General features: G+C 51.4%; 1 protein-coding gene across 2 annotated transcripts in view; it reads right to left on the reverse strand.

The window, feature by feature from the left end:
* The window catches only part of ABCC1 (ATP binding cassette subfamily C member 1 (ABCC1 blood group)), a 145,678-nt gene that overhangs the window by 21,455 nt on the left and 106,377 nt on the right, over positions 1–17,846 (reverse strand). The window contains exons 16-21 of one of the 2 annotated variants that reach the window (XM_070412917.1): positions 17,199–17,325; positions 14,866–15,042; positions 12,390–12,557; positions 10,288–10,471; positions 2,821–2,850; positions 47–137 (exon numbers count right to left, since the gene is read on the reverse strand). In XM_070412917.1, coding sequence (XP_070269018.1) covers positions 47–137; positions 2,821–2,850; positions 10,288–10,471; positions 12,390–12,557; positions 14,866–15,042; positions 17,199–17,325 — 777 coding nt within the window. The remainder of the gene's footprint in view (positions 1–46; positions 138–2,820; positions 2,851–10,287; positions 10,472–12,389; positions 12,558–14,865; positions 15,043–17,198; positions 17,326–17,846) is intronic. The other variant, XM_070412918.1, reaches the window with a different exon arrangement.

Consider the following 17,846-nt stretch of genomic DNA (forward strand, 5'->3'; position numbering starts at 1 on the left):
CCCCACAGGCGGGGCAGAAATGCGGTGCCTCCCTCGCTTCGCTTACCTCTGTGGTTGCTTCCTGGCAGCATCCGTCACCACCATGCCATTCTCCATCTGCTTCGTCTCTTTCCCTGGACGGCTCACGCCTGCTAATCCTGGCAGAAGACAGAGAAGGGGGAATCATGGTTTCAAGTGCTAATGCCACAAGCAAAGATGAGGAAAACCTGTCGCTTGGGAGGGAGACGGCAGAAAAACCTAGCCCCCAGGGAGCTCAAAAAGCAAGACCTGCCCGTGGGGCCACCAACAGGCGCCCAAGGGGGTGGACGCAGGAGCTAACTACTAGTTCCCTCGGAGCAGGGGCGATGCTTTGCGAGGGCCCCATTAGCTGAGGGTGTTGGGCCTGAGCAGGTGCCCTGTGCCAGCAGCAATGGGTACAACCCAGTTCAACTGGCAGTGCCCTGCTGCATGGAGGTTGGCCAATGGGGCCAGGATGTGAGGGAACGAGGGGTGGGGAGGGGTGGGGATGGGGCACAGCCCTCTGGTCCCCAAGCAGGAATGATACTCAAAATAAATAGCAACCCTGCACCAGCCAATCAGGTCCCAGGGGTACCTTGTCGTGCCGGGAGTTAACCCTTTGGCTGCCTAATCATGAGGTGGTCCAGAAGGTCCGGGGTAGGGGGTACCTGGGGCGGTGGCTTTCCCAACTGTAAGGAAGTATTTTAATAACCGATACAGCCACCATGGACACCAGCCGGATGTCCACCCAATCCCAGGAGGTACCCACCCATCACTCTAATCACTGTAACCTTGACAGTGACGCTAACATTTATCAGTGGGGTGGCGGCGGCTGTGCTGTGCCGAAATACATCATCCCCTTTAACCCTCCCAACTACTCAGCAAGACACCGATCACCCCAACTCCTCTGTGATGTCCTCCCTCTCATGCTGGGGGGAGAGACAAGCACGATGGTAGGGCCCTACAGGGATGACCCCAGAGGAGGAGGGGAGGGATGCAGGAGAGAAGTCACAACAGGGGATCAATATGCAGCCAGGGTGACCCTGAGACATGCTGATGAGACATGCGCAGAAGCAGGATCCAGAAAGGCCAGCTCTGGGGTGACAGCCACGGGAAGACAAGGAAGACAAAGCTTGGGGTGAGGGGGAGTTCCATGCCGATTCTCAATCCTGGCTCTGAACCCACCCCCGGGGTGCCCAGGGCAGGGGCCTGCACTGACTCTGCAGGGAGACGTGGTCCCATCCTGTGCCGGGTCAGAGCACAGCCAGGTGGGGAGTGCTCTCTCACTTCCTGGTTGTGTGTCCCAAGGAAGTGAACTCTCAGCCTCACCTACTAGAGCTGTACGTGGGAGTAAGGACAGCTCCTCCCCGCACAAGCAGGAAGGTAAGTCCAAGGTGCCACCGTGTGCTCGTCACCTGCACTTTAAACGCACTCTACAGAGGCCGGGACCCAGCCAGGACTGAGAATCGCTGCTTCAAACATTTTCTTTGCTGTCAGTGCCTTTGTTTTTAATTAAAAAAAGAAACTAAACAAACAAACAGGAAGCGTGGTCACAGGCAGGAGGTCCGTGCGGCCGCGTGCAGCCAGTGCGCCTGTGCCTGCACAGCATCGGGCCCAGGCCGGTCTTGGTCGTCTGCCTCTGGGCAGGGGCGGGGATGCTGAAACACCTCATTCCTGGGGTGAGGGGGAGTTTCATGCTGAGACACCAGTCCTGTGGGCGGGTGCTGCAGAGAGCCTGGCTGTGCTACCTGGCTTCCCAGGCTGCCCTCCGCCCTCTGTAAGCCGAAACCTCCTCTTCTCCTCCTGCTCCTCACTCAGCACCAGCCCCAAGACTAGGCGGGAGCCCCCACCGTGGCCCCGTGTGACTGCCTCCCCTTCTCAGCCCAATTAGCCCACAGGATGTGTATGTGTGGACCCACTGTCCCATCTGCCTTCTCCCAGGGGATTAGCCCTCCCCCTCTTCCTGTGGTCTCGTTGGGCTCATCCATCAGGGTGCCCCTGGCGTCCCCAGCCAAGGAGGGGAGGCTGCCTAAGGCCAGCCCATCAGAACCCCTCTCCCAGGACCCTGAATCATCACTGGCCCCCCAAGGACCAAAGAAAGACCCAACTGATTGTCCCAAAGAAATCTCGTCCCCAGCATTCCCATCTCCTGCGTCCGGCTTGCCTTTGGTTTCTGAGCTACCTGGGGTCCTTCCAGGTGTGAAGTGGCTGGCCCTCTGTCTGACCTGCAGCCACACACCGCTGGTCATAGAAGGCAGGAGGCATGGGTCTGCTCCAGCGGCCAGTCAGGCCTTTACATCTCCAGGGGGAGGGCAGCCTTGCTGGCTGAAATCAGTAGAGGACATCCCTCCGCTGGGCGCCCACAGCCACCTGCACCACTTCGTCGGTGCTCATCACCTGCACTGTGGTGGCCTCCAAGGGCTTGACCCGGCCCAGAAGGTATGAGTGGCATAATAATTAAATAATCAGCCCTAATCAAACTGCTGACATTCATGGTCCATCTACGGTGTGCCAGCATGTCACAACCAGGATCTCCTGCAAGGTGTGCTGGTCACTCACGGTCCCCTAACTGATGAGACAGTGATGCTCAGCCATGGTCTCCCAGCCGACGAGCAGGAGAGCTGGAGGTTCTAACTGTATCCCCAGGTGCCCGCCGGAAAGCCCGGAACAGAGTAGGTGCCCAATAACTGTTTGTTGGATGAACAAGGGAAGGGGTGGGAGAGCAGCCGCCCCAGGGCCCCGCGCAGGCATGCAGCAGCAGGGCAAGTCCGTCCACAGCCTCGTGCTGCAAGCACAGGAAATTCTACCCCACGCACCACTGACCTTCCTCCTCCTCGTCCACCACTTTGCTGCCTGGGAATTCACAAGATCCAAGAAAGTGTTAAGAACCGAGGCAAAACACCCTCCCTAAGCCCCCATTTAAATGCCCAGAGGGGATGGATGGATGGATGTGTTCCCTTAAGGGTGAGGGGCAAGGATGGCTGAGGGAACCTGCTGCATTTGTGCCTCAGTTTCCCTGCCCCACATGTTCGGGGGGGGGGGGGGGGGGCTGACAAGCACACTGCACGAGGCCAGCCCCTTTCTCTAAAAGCGGGCAGACAACCTTCCATCTTCACAGCTGTTTCATGGCAGCAGAGGGAAGAAAAGTATTACAGCGGACAGGGCAGGGCAGGGCAGGGCAGGCCTGGCAGCCAGGAGGCAGCAGAGGCCGCAGCTCCAGCTCACAGCCTTTAGTTCCGAGAGGACTCAAGAACCTCCCTCTGAGTCCTAGTCGGTTTGGCTCAGAGGATAGAGCATTGGCCTGTGGACTGAAGGGTTCTGGGGTTTGATTCCAGTCAAGGGCACATGCCTAGGTTACAGGCTCGATGCCCAGTAGGGGGCGTGCAGGAGGCAGCCAATAAGTGTTTCTCTCTCATCATTGATGTTTCTATCTCTTTCTCCCTCTCCCCGCCTGAAATCAATATATATTAAAAACAGCAACAACAACAACAACAAAAAACCTTCCTCTGAGCCAGCTGCACATGGAGCTGAGAAGTGGGGAGGAGAAGGTAACTTGGCTCAGGAATCATCTCGGACCCTCCCAGGCTAGGATGGGGACCCTTCTGGGGTCCTCACAGCCTCCCATGCTCGCCTCCAACACCACGATGTCCTTGATTACTTAGTGTGTGTCTCCCCATCGAACTGTGGGCTGGACTGGGTTTACCCACTGCTTTATCCCAGCACCGGAACATCCAATGGCGTGTGAGCTTATACAGGAGGTGCCCTGCACAATTCAAGGGGCACCATGCCACACAGTGGCTCAAGTGCCAGGCAAGCCACAGGCACGCTGTGCACACTGGATGAGCAGGTGACAGATGGGCAAGTGAATGGCTATCCTTCCAGTGCCAGAAGGGGCACCACATCGGCCACAGTGGTGCCATCCCAGAGCCCGGACCCCCAAAGCCGGCTTCTAAACCAGCCCTGAGAGAAATGGTAAAATCAGCTCATCTTGCTTTCAAATCTGGGCTATTTATGCAGCTGAGCTAATGTCCAAAGCCCAGAGACCTTATACGGACTTACAGAGGGCATGACCTCAGCCATCAAGGGGAAGTTCATTCACTCACTTAGCACATTTATTGAGTGTCTACCATGTCATTGTTTCCCGTCCAGAGGAACTTAAATGCTAAGGGACAGAGAGAGACAATAAACGAGCAGATTCAGAATTTACTACAAAGAAAATACCACAAAAAAGAAAATAAGACAAAGCAGGGTAGGGGGAAAACCAAAGATGCCATGAAATAGCGATTCTGGTTTTGTTTTGTTTTTAAGCAAAGACAAGAAATGTGTAATTCAGTGACTGCTCCTTGAGTGTGTGTGCCTAAGCACCAGGTTGCCCGGCGGCGTCCCTGCCCTGGAACCACTGGTGCACTGCCTGGGCTGTGTGCTCAGCCAGCTGCTGGCCCTCAGGGCGGGCACCTCTCAGGCTCACTGTTTATCCCAGCAACACTGCCTTTACTCAAGAAGGTTCTGGAACTCCGCTTGCGCAAGGGCCAGCGGGCCAGCCTCCCTCAAGGGAAGGATCCCAGTTGCTGCTCTACAATCAACGCCTCACTTTTGACCAAATAGGGAAGTGACTGGCTGCATCCCCGAACCAACCCCTCCACTGGGCCCTGAAGGTCCTTCACACTCCAGAGAGGAAGAAACAGGCCCGTGAGGGCAGCAGGGAGGAATGTGCTCGGACTCTCCAGCGCCTGTTGGCCTTTACAATAGATTTCTGTAATAGGGGGAGGCGCTTATGATCTGATGTTAAAGAAAAAATATGTAAGAAGAAGAGGGGCAGGAGAACTGATGAAAAGAGAGCCAGTGGGAAAGAGGCCCAGGCCAGCACAGCCCCTCCCTCCCTGGTGGTGGGAGAGTGGGAGGAGGAGGCTCTTTGCGTCTCTGCAGTTTGCTGTTGTCTACGATCAGCCCGTAGTGATCTTATAATCAGTACAAAGAAAAGCAGCAAACATTTGCAACAGGGAAAAAAGAAACTTCCAACAAGGTTCTGAAAAGTGGACACGTTGTTGGAACCAAGGTCTTTCTCCCAAGAAAACCGGGGGAGGGCCTGGGCGGCCTGTCCTCGGAGCAGAGCGGGTTTCTCACCGCCCGTGGGCCGGGTGTGGGCGGAGGAGGTGTGCTGTGCACTGCAGGGTGTTTAACAGCGTCTCTGGTCTCTGCCCACTAGATCCCGGGAGTACCCACCCCCCAATCCCGGTTGTGACAACCAGATGTGTCTGTGGACATTGCCAAGTTTCCCTGAACGGCACCAATGTTCCCTGGTGAAAACCACTGCTCCGGTTTTAGGTTCCTAATAAAGAAACCAGAGCAAATAAAAATGTTCTTCACCTTCCAGGTACAAAGGTTTTGAGCCAATTTGTAAATCTCTTTGCCACCAAAAAAAAAAAAAAGTATCCTAGAAATCAGCATAATGAACTTCCCTGGGGAGGAACATCTCCCCGCCCCAAGCCTGGCTCCTGTTACACCTCCCCCTTCCCTATCCCGAAGAAAAAGAACCCCCAAACCACACCCCCCTCCCTCACCCCCCAGCCTGGGCGTTCTAAAAAAGACCCGGTTAAGCCAACCAGGGGGAAAATTTCCCTTTAGGCGGAGCCAAGAATGCGGTTCAAACAAATCCAAGGTCACTGGCGCTTGGAGCTGGCTAAGCGAGACCAGACCCTTATCACTGGGCCTTCCAGGGAGGGAGAAAGAGAGGGGGGCCGCTCAGTTTGATTTCAGACACAGGGACGGAGGACTTCTGTGTCTCACCCGGCAGGAGGCTGGGTGGCTGAATTGGGGAAGTGAGCCCACAGTGGTGCTAGGGTGGTGGATAGTAGCTGACGTGCACCAGAGAGGGAGAGGGAGAGGGAGAGGGAGAGGGAGAGGGAGAGGGAGAGGGAGAGGGAGGGAGAGGGAGAGGGAGAGGGAGAGGGAGAGGGAGAGGGAGAGGGAGAGGGAGAGGGAGAGGGAGAGGGAGAGGGAGAGAGGGAGAGAGGGAGAGAGAGAGAGAGAGAGAGAGAGAGAGAGAGAGAGAGAGAGAAACAGAAATTGGCAGCGTTCCATGTTCTGCAAAAACTGCTTTGGATATGCCTGCAGCTGGGGAGGAATGGAAAAAATGCCATCTGTGGCCAACAGAGTGTAAAGACGTTCCCTGCTCACCTGGATAGAAGGTGGAGAGGGACCTCATTCTGGGGAAAGACTCAGTTTAACCAACGCGTGTTGCTTTGGAAAGCACAGAGGGTTATTTTTGCCTAACTGTAGCCACCAAGCAGCTTGGTGAAACAAAGTGGTCTCAAAGTAGCCCCCACCCATCATGTAACTTTGGCTTGACTCGGGCTCAGAGGTAGGAGACTTTGCAGCAAGAAGAAAACAGGCTAGACTTAAGGCAGAACTTTCCAACCACAGGAGCATGAACATGTAGAAACTCATTCCAACCAGGGAGTTTAAAAGCTGAAGGGAGGGTTCGCTATCTCATGCTGGCAAAAAAACACACACACTTTTAAAACTAGGGTGCATAGTGGCACTATACATAATAGCCAAAGAGTAGAACCAACTAAAAAATGTTCAACTAATAGATAAATAAAATGATGCGGTGTGCTCACACAATGGAATATTCTTCAACAAGCAAAAAAGTAAAGTCTGGTGGCTCAGTTGGCCAGGTGGCTCAGTTTCCGTACACCAGAAAGGTTGCAGGTTTGATCCCCGGTCGTGGCAATCAGTTGATGTGTCTCACACCAATGTTTCTCTCTCTTTTTTTCTCTCTCTCCCTCCCTCCAAAAATCAATGAAAACATCCTTGGGTGAGGATTAAAAAAAAAAAAAGAAAGAAACGAAGTCTGATACATGCTACCACACAGATAAACCTTGAAAACATCATGCTAAGTGAAGAAAGTCAGTCCCCAAACTCCACATTACAGAATCCCACTCATATGAAACATCCAGAGGAGACAAATCCATAGAGACGGCAAGTAGATCCATGGAGTGACTGCTAATGGATTCGAGGTTTTCTTTGAGGGCTGATGAAAATGTTCTGAAATTGACTCTGGGTAAGTAAGGGCTGCATAACTCTGAGCATATAAATTATTGGATTGTACACTTTCACTGGGTGAATTGCATGGTATGTGAATCATATCTCAATAAAGCACTAATTAAGAACCACTAGGACCTCTCTGGCAAACTCTAAGTCAGCTGGATGAATGAGCTTCTACCCCAGGCAGACCTGGAGGCCACTGAAGGAGCAGAGGACTGGAAACTTGGAGACCAGACCTGAGATCCCACCCCCACCTGCAGCCACTGGGTGTCCTCAGACAAGCTGCTTCCTCTCTGACAGTCAGTGGCTTTCCACTGCATTTACACCAAACCCAAACTCCTTACCCAGAAGCCCTGGAGGGTGACTCCCTCACCAGTCTCACCTCCCACCCCCACTCCTTGCCCACCATGGTCTGGACACACTGGCCTCCTTTTTTGATCCTTAAACAAACTGAGCAAACAAATGCTTGAGGCCTTTGCACTTGCTGTTCCTTGTGTCAGAACACTGTTCCTCACATCTCCTTGCTGGCTCCTTTCCATGCCAGTGTCACTTCCTCAGAGGGCTTCTCTGACCACCCTGCCTGAGTTGCTGCTGTGCCACCCTGTCACACCCCAGCACATTATTCTGCATTTTAAAAAAAATTCATAGCACCTAATGCTGTATGAAACCATCTATGTTTGTTGATCTGTTTATTGCCTTTCTCTCCCACTAGATACTAAGCTCTATGAGGACAGGGATTTGTCTATACGTTGCTCACTTCTGTTTCTCCAAAACCTAGGACAGTGTTGTTATGGGCTCAATTATGTCTCTCCCCCATGCCGCCCCCCCCCACTCCACCCCTGCAAATCCATATGCTGAAGTACCTCAAAATGTGTCTATGTTTGGAGATAAGGTCTTTGTAGATATCACTAGTTAAGATGAGGTCATTAGGGTGGGCCCTGATCCTATATAACTGGTGTCCTTATAAAAAGGGGTAAATTTATGTCCGGCCAATGTGGCTCAGTGGTTGAGCATCAACCTATGAAGGAGGAGGTCACGGTTCAATTCCTGGTCAGGGCACATGCCCTAGTTGGGGGCTCCATCCCCAGAGTGGGGTGTGCAGGAGGCAGCCGATCAATGATTCTGTCATCATTGATGTTTCTATCACTCTTTCCCTCTTCCTTCCTCCCTGAAACCAGTCTATAATAATAAAAGTGTAATATGCTAATTAGACCAGACAGCCAGACGATCTTCCTGATGTTCTTCCGGATGAAGCCCTGGGCCGAGCCCCTTGCACGAATTTTGTGCATCGGGCCTCTAGTAAAAATATATTTTAAAAAATAAAATAAAAAAGGGTAAATTTAGAGACAGACACACAGGGTGACTACCATGTGAAGATGAAGGCAAATAGGGATGCTTCTACAAGCCAAGGAATGCCCGAGTTTTGCGAAAACCCCAGAAGCTGGAGAGAAGCATGGAACAGATATTCCCTCACGGCCTCAGACAGAGCCTACCCTGCCGACAGCTTCACCTCAGACTTCCAGCCGCCAGAGCTGTGAGATAGTACATTTCTGTTGTTGAAGCTACTGTTTGTGGTACTTTGGTATAGCAGCCCTACGAAGATAATACGAGTACTTGACACACAGTAGGTGCTCAATTCATACCTATGGCATGACTAAGTCAATGAACAGTAAGTAGTTTCCTTAGTGATCAGCCCCTTTCACAAAGCCTGGCATAGAAGCGACGAGCTTCTTTAAGCCCCAGCTTCCTCACCAGAGACCTGGGAGTAGTAATTCCACCTCCCTCATGAGCTGCTAGGAGGATTCAGCAAGATGACTTCTGTAACAGAAGCCAGGGAGCACTCCACATCACAGACACTTCAGTGACAACTCTGCCTGGGGAGCCTGCGCGGCATACCCGTGACCCTGCCCCTGAACACCGTCTATCGGAGACCTGTTTGGGGACCAAGTGGATAGCAAACACACTGCACAGGCTTAGGAAGTCTGTAATCAGCTCCTGGAAGAGGGAGACAGGGCAGTTGACCTCTGTGTAGTTCCACTCTTTTTAGCAACAGCTGAAACCAAAGCCGAAAGGCATCAGATGACTGCTCCGTGCTCACAAGGCCGGAGCTCGGAGCCAAGGTGAGCAGAGGCTCGGCTGAGCTGCCAGTCTGACCCACGAACACAGGGCAACCGGCAAAGGCTGCAAACCAAATCCCTGGCTTTGCACCACATAAGGGAGAACAGGACTCTTAGAAGTCTTCCCTGTCTGCTTCCAGTAAGGACGGGTGAGGTCCCAGCCCAGAATTCAAAAGGTGCCTCCGAGGCTGTCCCTGCTCTGAGGCCTGGCCCGGGAGGGGAGACGGGGAGCAGCGGCTGGGAAGGAGGCAGGTCTGTCTCGACCTGGCAGGTGCCCAGGGCGTGGGGGTAAAAGAGAGGCAGCAGCTGCCATTTGCTGACGACTTGGTGCCAGAGGCTTCACGTAACGTGGCACATTAAATCGGCCTCTGGTGCTAGCAGGCTGGTTCTGCTGTTACCCTGCTTATCAACGGGGAAACGGAGGTTCAGAAGGGGTTTGAGGTCACACAACTGGTGAGAGCAGCAGCTGGGATTCAAACCAGGTCCTGCCAACTGCACGCCTGCACGCTCTACCACCTTGCCTCATCTGGGTTAAGCCACATGCCCCCGACTTCTCACAGCCTCGTGGGAGCTAGGAGGACTGTAGTTATCGCTGTCCCTATTTTTGTCACAGAGATCCTGAAGCTCAGGAGGCCCACAGCCACATCACAGAGAAGTATCGGGACTAGCGCCCGGGTCTGCTGACCAGGCCATTAGCACTGGAACCCCTTCTCAACTCAGCCTAAAGCAGTGGTTCTCAACCTTGGCTGCACATTAGAATCACCTGGGAATCTTTTTAAAATCCTGATTTCTGGGCCTCATCCTCCGGAAATTCTGTTTCTTTGTTATGGGGCGGGGCCACAACATTAGTAACAAAGAAACAGAATTTCCGGAGGATGAGGCCCAGAAATCAGGCTTTTAAAAAGATTCCCAGGTGATTCTAATGTGCAGCCAAGGTTGAGAACCAGTGGCCTAAAGGGTCCTTCCAGGTGGTTCCTGAGGGGGCCTGGCCCCGCCCCTGCCTGATGCCTGATGAGCAGCCCAGTGGCTGATGGAGATCTGCAGGGGACAACTGGGGCCCTGCAAGGCGCCCCCGGCCCCTCCCACCCACCCACCCCTCCACGCTGGAGGCAGCACAACACCCTACCTTCGTCCTGCTCCGTCTGCTCCTGTTCGGCGCTGGAGTAGGTGCGCAGGAACTCTGCGAAGGCCCCGTCCCGGGCCAGCAGCTCCTGGTAGGAGCCCATCTCGGAGATCTTGCCACCACTCATGACGATGATGACATCCACCTGTGGCAGGTAGCTGATCCCATGCGTGACCAGGAGCCGAGTCTGCGGGCAAAGTGGAGACCGGGTGGGTCGGCACACGTGTGCGACCGGGAATCCCCCCGCGCCTGGGACAACTGTGAGTGCTCCCATTCAGCACATGTGCCAGCACCTGAGGGAGGAGGGTGGTGGTAACAGGGAAGGACTCAAAGATCCTGCCCCGGATTCCAGGGTCGGGGAGAAACGAATGACTTGACTAAAACTCTACATGCTGGACAGTGACACGGCACACAGGGGATTGGGGCACCGATGTGGGATGAGTGTTGCACTTTTAGTAAGGTGATGGGAAAGGCTATTTTTAAAGAAAAATCTGATGGATGGAAGGGAGGGAGGGAACCAGGCACATGTAGACAAATAAACAAAGGACTCTGGCCCTGAGCAGTGGTTAGAGCTTTGCCTGTGCACCAAAGGCTTGCGGGTTCAATTTCCAGTCAAAGGCATGTACCTGGGTTGCAGGTTCAGTCCTGGCCCTGGTCAGGGTGAGTGCGAAAGGCAACCAATGGATGTGTCTCTTACATAGACGTTCCTCTCTCTCTCTCTCTCTCTCTCTCTCTCTCTCTCTCTCTCTCTCCTCCCCTCCCTACTTCCCTTCCACTCTAAAAATCAATGGGAAAATATCCTTGAGTGAGGATTACCAACAAAAAAGACTGATGCAAAACAATTTGCATGCAATGGCTTCATTTTTTTAAGTAACCACCCACTCCCACGCCACCCTCCGCACCCCAACTATAAAATTTGTAAATGTGTCTATCTTTTATCTAATGATCTGAATGTTTGGGAAGACACTCATCAAACTATTTACCTGAGTTGACAAACTTTTCCTTAAAGGGCCAGATGGTAAACATTTTCAGTTCTATGGACCCTCCGGCCACTGTGGCAACGAGTGGCTCTGAAGCGGTAGCATGATGGCAGCCATGCACAGGCATAACCAGAGGGGCTGGCTGTGCTCCCAACCGGCTTTATTCACAGACACTGATATTTAAACTCAATGCCTTTTCCACATGTCACCAAATTATTATCTTTCTTCAGATGTTTCCCAACAACTTAAAAATGTAAAGGGCTGGACTGAAACAGAGCAGGCCAGTGGCTGGCCCCGCCCTTGAGAGCGGAGCTGGGTGCAGAACACAGGAGGACCATTTTTTAAAATTCTACACACACTCTTTGTACTCTTTAATTCTATATGACTTCAATAACAATTTTTTTAATGTTCAAAAATTATGTCTGTACAGAATTTGTTGTGGTGTGTCTGGGAATGCTTCAACAGGCAAGTGGCAAAATGCTCACGACATACGTGTGCAACATGATAACCCCATCAAAGCGTTCATACACACAGCAAGAGGATGTGAAAGAAATTACAAAAACCCCTAAGCGGTGCGATGATGCCTAATTGCTTTGTCCTTTTTCATGTTTTTCTGAATCCCCTATACTCTTCCCATGGGCATGTTACTTTTTTAATCAGGAAAAAAAAGAAAAGAAAGAACCAGTACTCCCACCCCCAAATTCCCTCTAAAAAATAAAATAGTAAAAGAGGATCAGAGCCATTCCCTATTGGGTTGTGGCAGTTTTTCTCCCTAAACCTCCGTCCCTCCTCCTGTGGTCACCTTGGGAAGGAAGGGAGAGCTGCCTGCTCGGTCACAGGGGCCCTTGGGGTGGGATTTCTTTCTCTGAAGGCATCATCACTGTTAAATCAGGAAGAGGGGGGCCTTTTCTGGCCAAGTGGAGGCAATGACTTCAAGTCAGGGCCAAGGACTTCCCCCATCCTGGGAAGGGTTCCAAGGGAAGCATTAGAAAAGTGTTCTTAAGTCCAATTAAAAAAAAAAAAAAGAAGCCGGGAAGTGAAGGAGTCCTAAAGGAGACACATTCCGACAACCACAGCACAAAAGAACCAGGCCTCGAGCCCTGCCCCTGCCCCTTCCGCAGGTACCTTGTTCTTCAGCATCCCCTTGGGACCGATCACATGTTCAAATATGTGTTTTCCCACGTGGGCATCCACCGCCGACAGCGGGTCATCGAAGAGGTAGACGTCGGAGTCACAGTACACGGCCCGGGCCAGGCTCACCCGCTGCTTCTGGCCCCCGGACAGGTTCACGCCCTGGGGAGTCACATGGCAGAAAGTGAGTTTGCTGGGAAACCTCCAGACATGCAGGGAGGGCAACCTGCGTGGGATTCAGCACACCCGGCCGGAGACCCCGCAGGGCTGCACCCCCTGTGGCTGTGCAGAGCTGAGGCAGGAGGGTGCACCGGCACCACTGCGGGTCTGCGTCCCAGCACAGGATTAGCCTCACCTGGAAAGCAGGTAGAAGAGAAGACCTGAGCCTCCAGGGAGCTGCTGAGTGGAGACCCAGGACAGAGCGGGTGTTTAGCAAAGGGTGGATGGTGACACTGAACATTGTTGGCTACGGGAAAGGCTCCTGATCTTTGAGTGTGATGGAAGGCACCAGAAGATGTGGCAACGATATCATTACTGCTATTACTGTTATTTTATTTTGCTTTTATTAATCCTTGTCTGAGGATTTTCAATTTTCCATTGATTTTTAGAGAGTGGAAGGGAGGGGGAGAGACAGAGAGAGAGAGAGAAAAATTGATGTGAGAGAGACATCTACTGGTTGCCTCCCCAATCAGGGCTGGGGATTGAGCCTGCAACTGAGGTACGTGTCCTTGACCAGAACTAAACCCAGGACCCTTCAGTCCGCAGGCTGATGCTCTATCCATTGAAGCAAACCGGCTAGGGCTACTGTTGTTGTTATTATTAACAACTAATGGTTTTTGAGAGCTCACTCTGGATCTAGCACTCACTGGTGAAGCCTCAGACAGTCCAGGTGGGCTGCATCCTGGGGGTACTGGGATCCAGCCCCACTCACTAGCCGGAAAGGTACCATTTTCTAACTCGCACAAGAGCACCACATGGGCCATACAGCAGCAGCCCTGTCCCTCCCATGACAGATAACTCATTGTCATTTCCATATCTGGCTGGGAATCAAAGTGGACACCAAGTGGGTTAGCTGCCAGCCTCCCTGAGAGATGCCCTCCATCCTCATGCACCAAGATGGTGTCCTGGCAGCCAGGTTTTTCTGCTTGTTCCCTCTGGCCACAGCTTTCTGGTCCAGGGGCAGATATTCCTGAACTAAGCCAATCATATTCTCTTCCTCCAGATTCTGGTGCTAGGACCCAAACAAGGAGAGTTAGGAGTCACCAAGTGGCACATACAGGCACTTAAAAAAAGAAAAAGAAAAAGTAAGAATAATAATTTCAAAAAGCTGATTGGCAGATTTCCCTCTAATGAAATAAATTATTCATCAACTAAGAAAGCTGATTGAGCTACTGTCTTGTAACTGAAAATGGACAAGAAAGCTCTGTGATGCTGCTGTGGAACATTTGCATTTGCCTGGTGCACCCCATGTGACCACCAGGGGGCGCTAAGACAAGCTGGCCAGTCAGTAAAGCATGTGCAAAGGCCCGGAGGTGGGAAGGGGTTCAGGCAAGTCACTTAGCCTCTCCCTACCTCCTTTTCCTCAACCAGTAACGGGGGAAAACAGTAAATCCCATCTCGCAGGCTTGTGTGAAGACAAAATATGTATAAAATGTGTAGCACTGGCCCTAACCAGTTTGGCTCAGGGTATAGAGCGTCAGCCTGTGAACTGAAGGGTCCCAGGTTCGATTCCGGTCAAGGGCATGTACCTTGGTTGCGGGTATATTCCCAGAAGGGGGTATGCAGGAGGCAGCTGATCAATGTTTCTCTCTCATTGATGTTTCTAACTCTTTATCCCTTTCCCTTCCTCTCTGTAAAAAACCAATAAAATATTTTTTTTTAAAAATGTGTAGCACAGTATGTACTAGTGCCTACTCCATAGTAAATGCTCAAAGTGTTAGCTATTTTATTATAACTGTTTTTAAAGAGACTGTGAACATCTGAATTACTTACACCCCTCCTCCCTGTATAGTGCCCTTTGTCATGGGACTTTGCAGTCACATGACTACAAATGTAGAGCACACTTCCTGGTCCCTAGTCTCTGGCCTCAACCAAGTGACCTACCCACTTTGTGGTGGAAAGAACAGTGTGCTTTAAGGGACATCACACTACTTTTTGTTCTCTTGGGCTTCTGCTCTCACCGTGAGAAGAACTTACCCCTGGGTTGCGGCTGTCCCCTCAGCCTAGGCCCCAGAAAGAAGCCATGTGGGGCAGTCCTGGGCCAAACCCAGTCTGGAGCCAAGCTCAGCTGGCCTGCAACATGGAGCAGAGTTGCCCAGCTGAGCCCGGTCTGGGTCAGCCAATCACAGTCAACTCACACACCCACAAGTATGGGAATAAGTGTTTAACATCATAAGTCACTGAGATTTTTCTGTGATTGTTACACAACAATAACTGACTGTTACAGGGTCCGTGCTGAAGACATACTGACCTTCTCACCAATCTCCGTCCGGTCCCCGCTGGGCAGGATTTCCAGATCCGGGAGGAGGGCACAGGCTTCTATCACAGACTTATAGTAACTTTCCTGTAACTGGCGTCCAAAAAGGATGTTTTCTCGGAGAGAATCATTCTGAATCCAGGCCTGCTGGGGGACGAAGGCCACTGAGCCCTACATGGCAAGCGGAGAAGAAAGCAAGAGACAGGGAGGCGTACTTGGTTAACAAGATAGCAGCCAGCTCACCACATGCCAGAAAGGCCCTACTTCACAAGCGACTGCATCACACCCATTGTTTCAACAAGAGGTAAACTGAGTCACAAAGGACAACGGATGCCAGAGCTGAGATCAGAACCCACACTGACCAACATCGGGAGTTCAAGAATCAAAATCCTCATTGGTGAGATTATAGTTATGCATTTAGTAAAAATTCACTGAATGCCTCCATCAGTGGACTAAAATGCCTCCCAAGAATGGGAAATTATCCATTACAAAAATTACTGATTATGGTTGTGGTAAATGCTGAGAGAAAAACATATGAGACCTTTAAACAGTCCTTTAAAAAGAAAGACCTAGTTAGGAACAGCAGGAAAGCATGTCTTGAGGAAACTTCCTTGATGAAATTTAAGCAAGGACTTCTGTGCCAAAACCGTCCATTTCAAAAGCTGTTGTGTCTTTCTTCCCACATAATGTAAGGTATCAAGAAGGCCATGAGAAGAGGGCTAGGCACTCCCTTCCCAGGCAAAATAACCATCACAAATAAACCTTTAACCTTATCAAACCCAATACTCAGTGCACCCTCCAATTCCAAATCCATCACTTTTTTATTTAAAAGCTTTCTCCTTTAAAGCTGTGGTTCTCAACATGGAGTGATTTTGCCCTCCAGGGGACATCTGACAATGTCGAGAGACACTTTTGGTTGTCAAAGCTGGAGGCTGCTACGGGGGCCCCGGGATAGAGGCCAGTGATGCAGCTAACCACCCTACAAGGCACAGCACAGCCCCACAACAGAGAATTATCCAGCCCAACACGTCAACAGGGCTGTGGTTGGGAAATCCAGGGTTAATGAAACGGAACGCGACGTGGGTCCCTACATGATTTGTAATTTTCTTCCATTAACCCAGTTCACATGGACCATTGATCCTACTTCATAACATGTATTTGAAAGCAATGACAGGACATTTCGTAAAACAACAGCTAGACAATATTAGTTTGGACCCAACTACTGTAATGTATACTTTCTACTAATGCATATTAGGCTAAAGGACATTATTTAATCAACAAAGATTGTGCACTGAAATAGAGACAATGGCATAAACCAGCATCCCAAAAGCAGATTCCAAGAGACAGTAATTCTGGGCTGTAACTAGTTTCCGCATAGACAATGGTTTGGGCAAATATGGCTGGACCATGCTGGGTTAACCACAGTTAAATAGGTTTCTTTCTCCCTGCAGGATTTCTTAGAGCCTTTACTTTATTAATGTTTATTCTATGTGTCCAAGAGGGAGGGAACCAGAGTGTGCAGTATTTCCCAAAACATCCCACAAGGTGGGTTTGCTACAGACCCCACTGCAGGTACCGCTGGTGCCAACAAAACTTTGAGGGAGGTTTTCCTACCCCAGGAGAAGGCTTTCATGGGGAATGAGCTAAATGCAAAACAAGACTCTTAATTTCTAAAGGACTCATTTATTCACTGAAGCAGCCTCTCAGACTCTCTCTTGAGGAAGATAACAGCTTAGTTCACGGTACTCTGTGTATTTAAATGCAATAAAACCACAGTCTGTTTTAGCCCCGTATTAAGAACTCAATACACACTCAGATTTTAAACAGTTCCCTTAAAAAGAATTCTCTAAGATCACATTCCAATGACATAAATCAGAAATCTTAAGTTTAGTTACTTTTACAAACACACACACACACACACACACACACACACACACAAAACACACAGAGAAGCTCCGTAGAGAGAGAACAAGCCAGAAAGACTCATGGACAAAGAGGTCACGAGATGTACACTGAGGAGCAGAGATGGGGAGGGAACGAGAGACAGTGAGCAGACCAGGGAACATTTGTGTGCTTCCTAAATATGTACCGAGTGCCCACTCCAGACCTGGCACTATGCTAGGTGCTCGGACACAGCAGGAATAAGTGACACTTCTCCCGGATGGCACAGAGAAGGGCAGAAAGAATGTGAGAGAAAGAACAAGAGAGAGAGACCCTGCTGCTCCTGCCTCATGCACGGGGACCACATGAAAGAGAAGCCAGCATCACACCTGACCTTCCTCTCACCCATCAGCCCCCCACGGCTCCCGCTCACCCCGTCCTCCTACCTTGATAGCCACGTGCCCCTCCACCTTGTCCATCTCGGCCAAGAGCGCTGAGAGTAGAGATGACTTTCCACAGCCCACCTGGCCCACCACGGCCACCAAGGAACCTTCTGGAACGGAGAAGGTGATGCTGAAAAGACACAACACACAGTGCCTTAGTCATGCTCTCACCTGAATGAGGTCGACAGGGGCCGGTGCTCTGGGCCACAGAGCTGGGTTTACCCTGAGTAGAGAGAGAAGCGGAAGGCAGGGCGGTCGAGCGCCTCTACGATCTGGACATTTCTCCCGTGTTTCTACTGCTGTGCTTGGCTCAGTGAACAGTCTCAGGCCTTTCCTGTGTGAGGCACAGGCCAGGTGCTGAGATGCCAGCACATCTGAGAAAACGGAGACCTGAGCGATCGGCCAAATGCAGGGCTATTCACTTTGCCCCGGGGCACAGCACAGGTGCCCTGGGGGCAGAGGGCACCTCAAAATGAACTCTGAAGGAAGAGTAAGGGTGTGTCAGACACAGAAACCTAGACCAGCTTAAGAAAAGGCCAAGGCTTGAGTAGCCTGTACGGTCAGGGATTGACATGTCAATGACACAGATGAGGCAGGGAGGGTAGGCCCATCCTGAAGGTGGGTGGTGGCCTCCACTGAAATTGCCCTGTG

The sequence above is a fragment of the Myotis yumanensis genome, unplaced genomic scaffold (assembly GCF_028538775.1).
Source record: "Myotis yumanensis isolate MYYU_CA2020_CCGP unplaced genomic scaffold, mMyoYum1.0.hap1 SCAF_4, whole genome shotgun sequence".
Lineage (NCBI taxonomy): Eukaryota > Metazoa > Chordata > Mammalia > Chiroptera > Vespertilionidae > Myotis > Myotis yumanensis.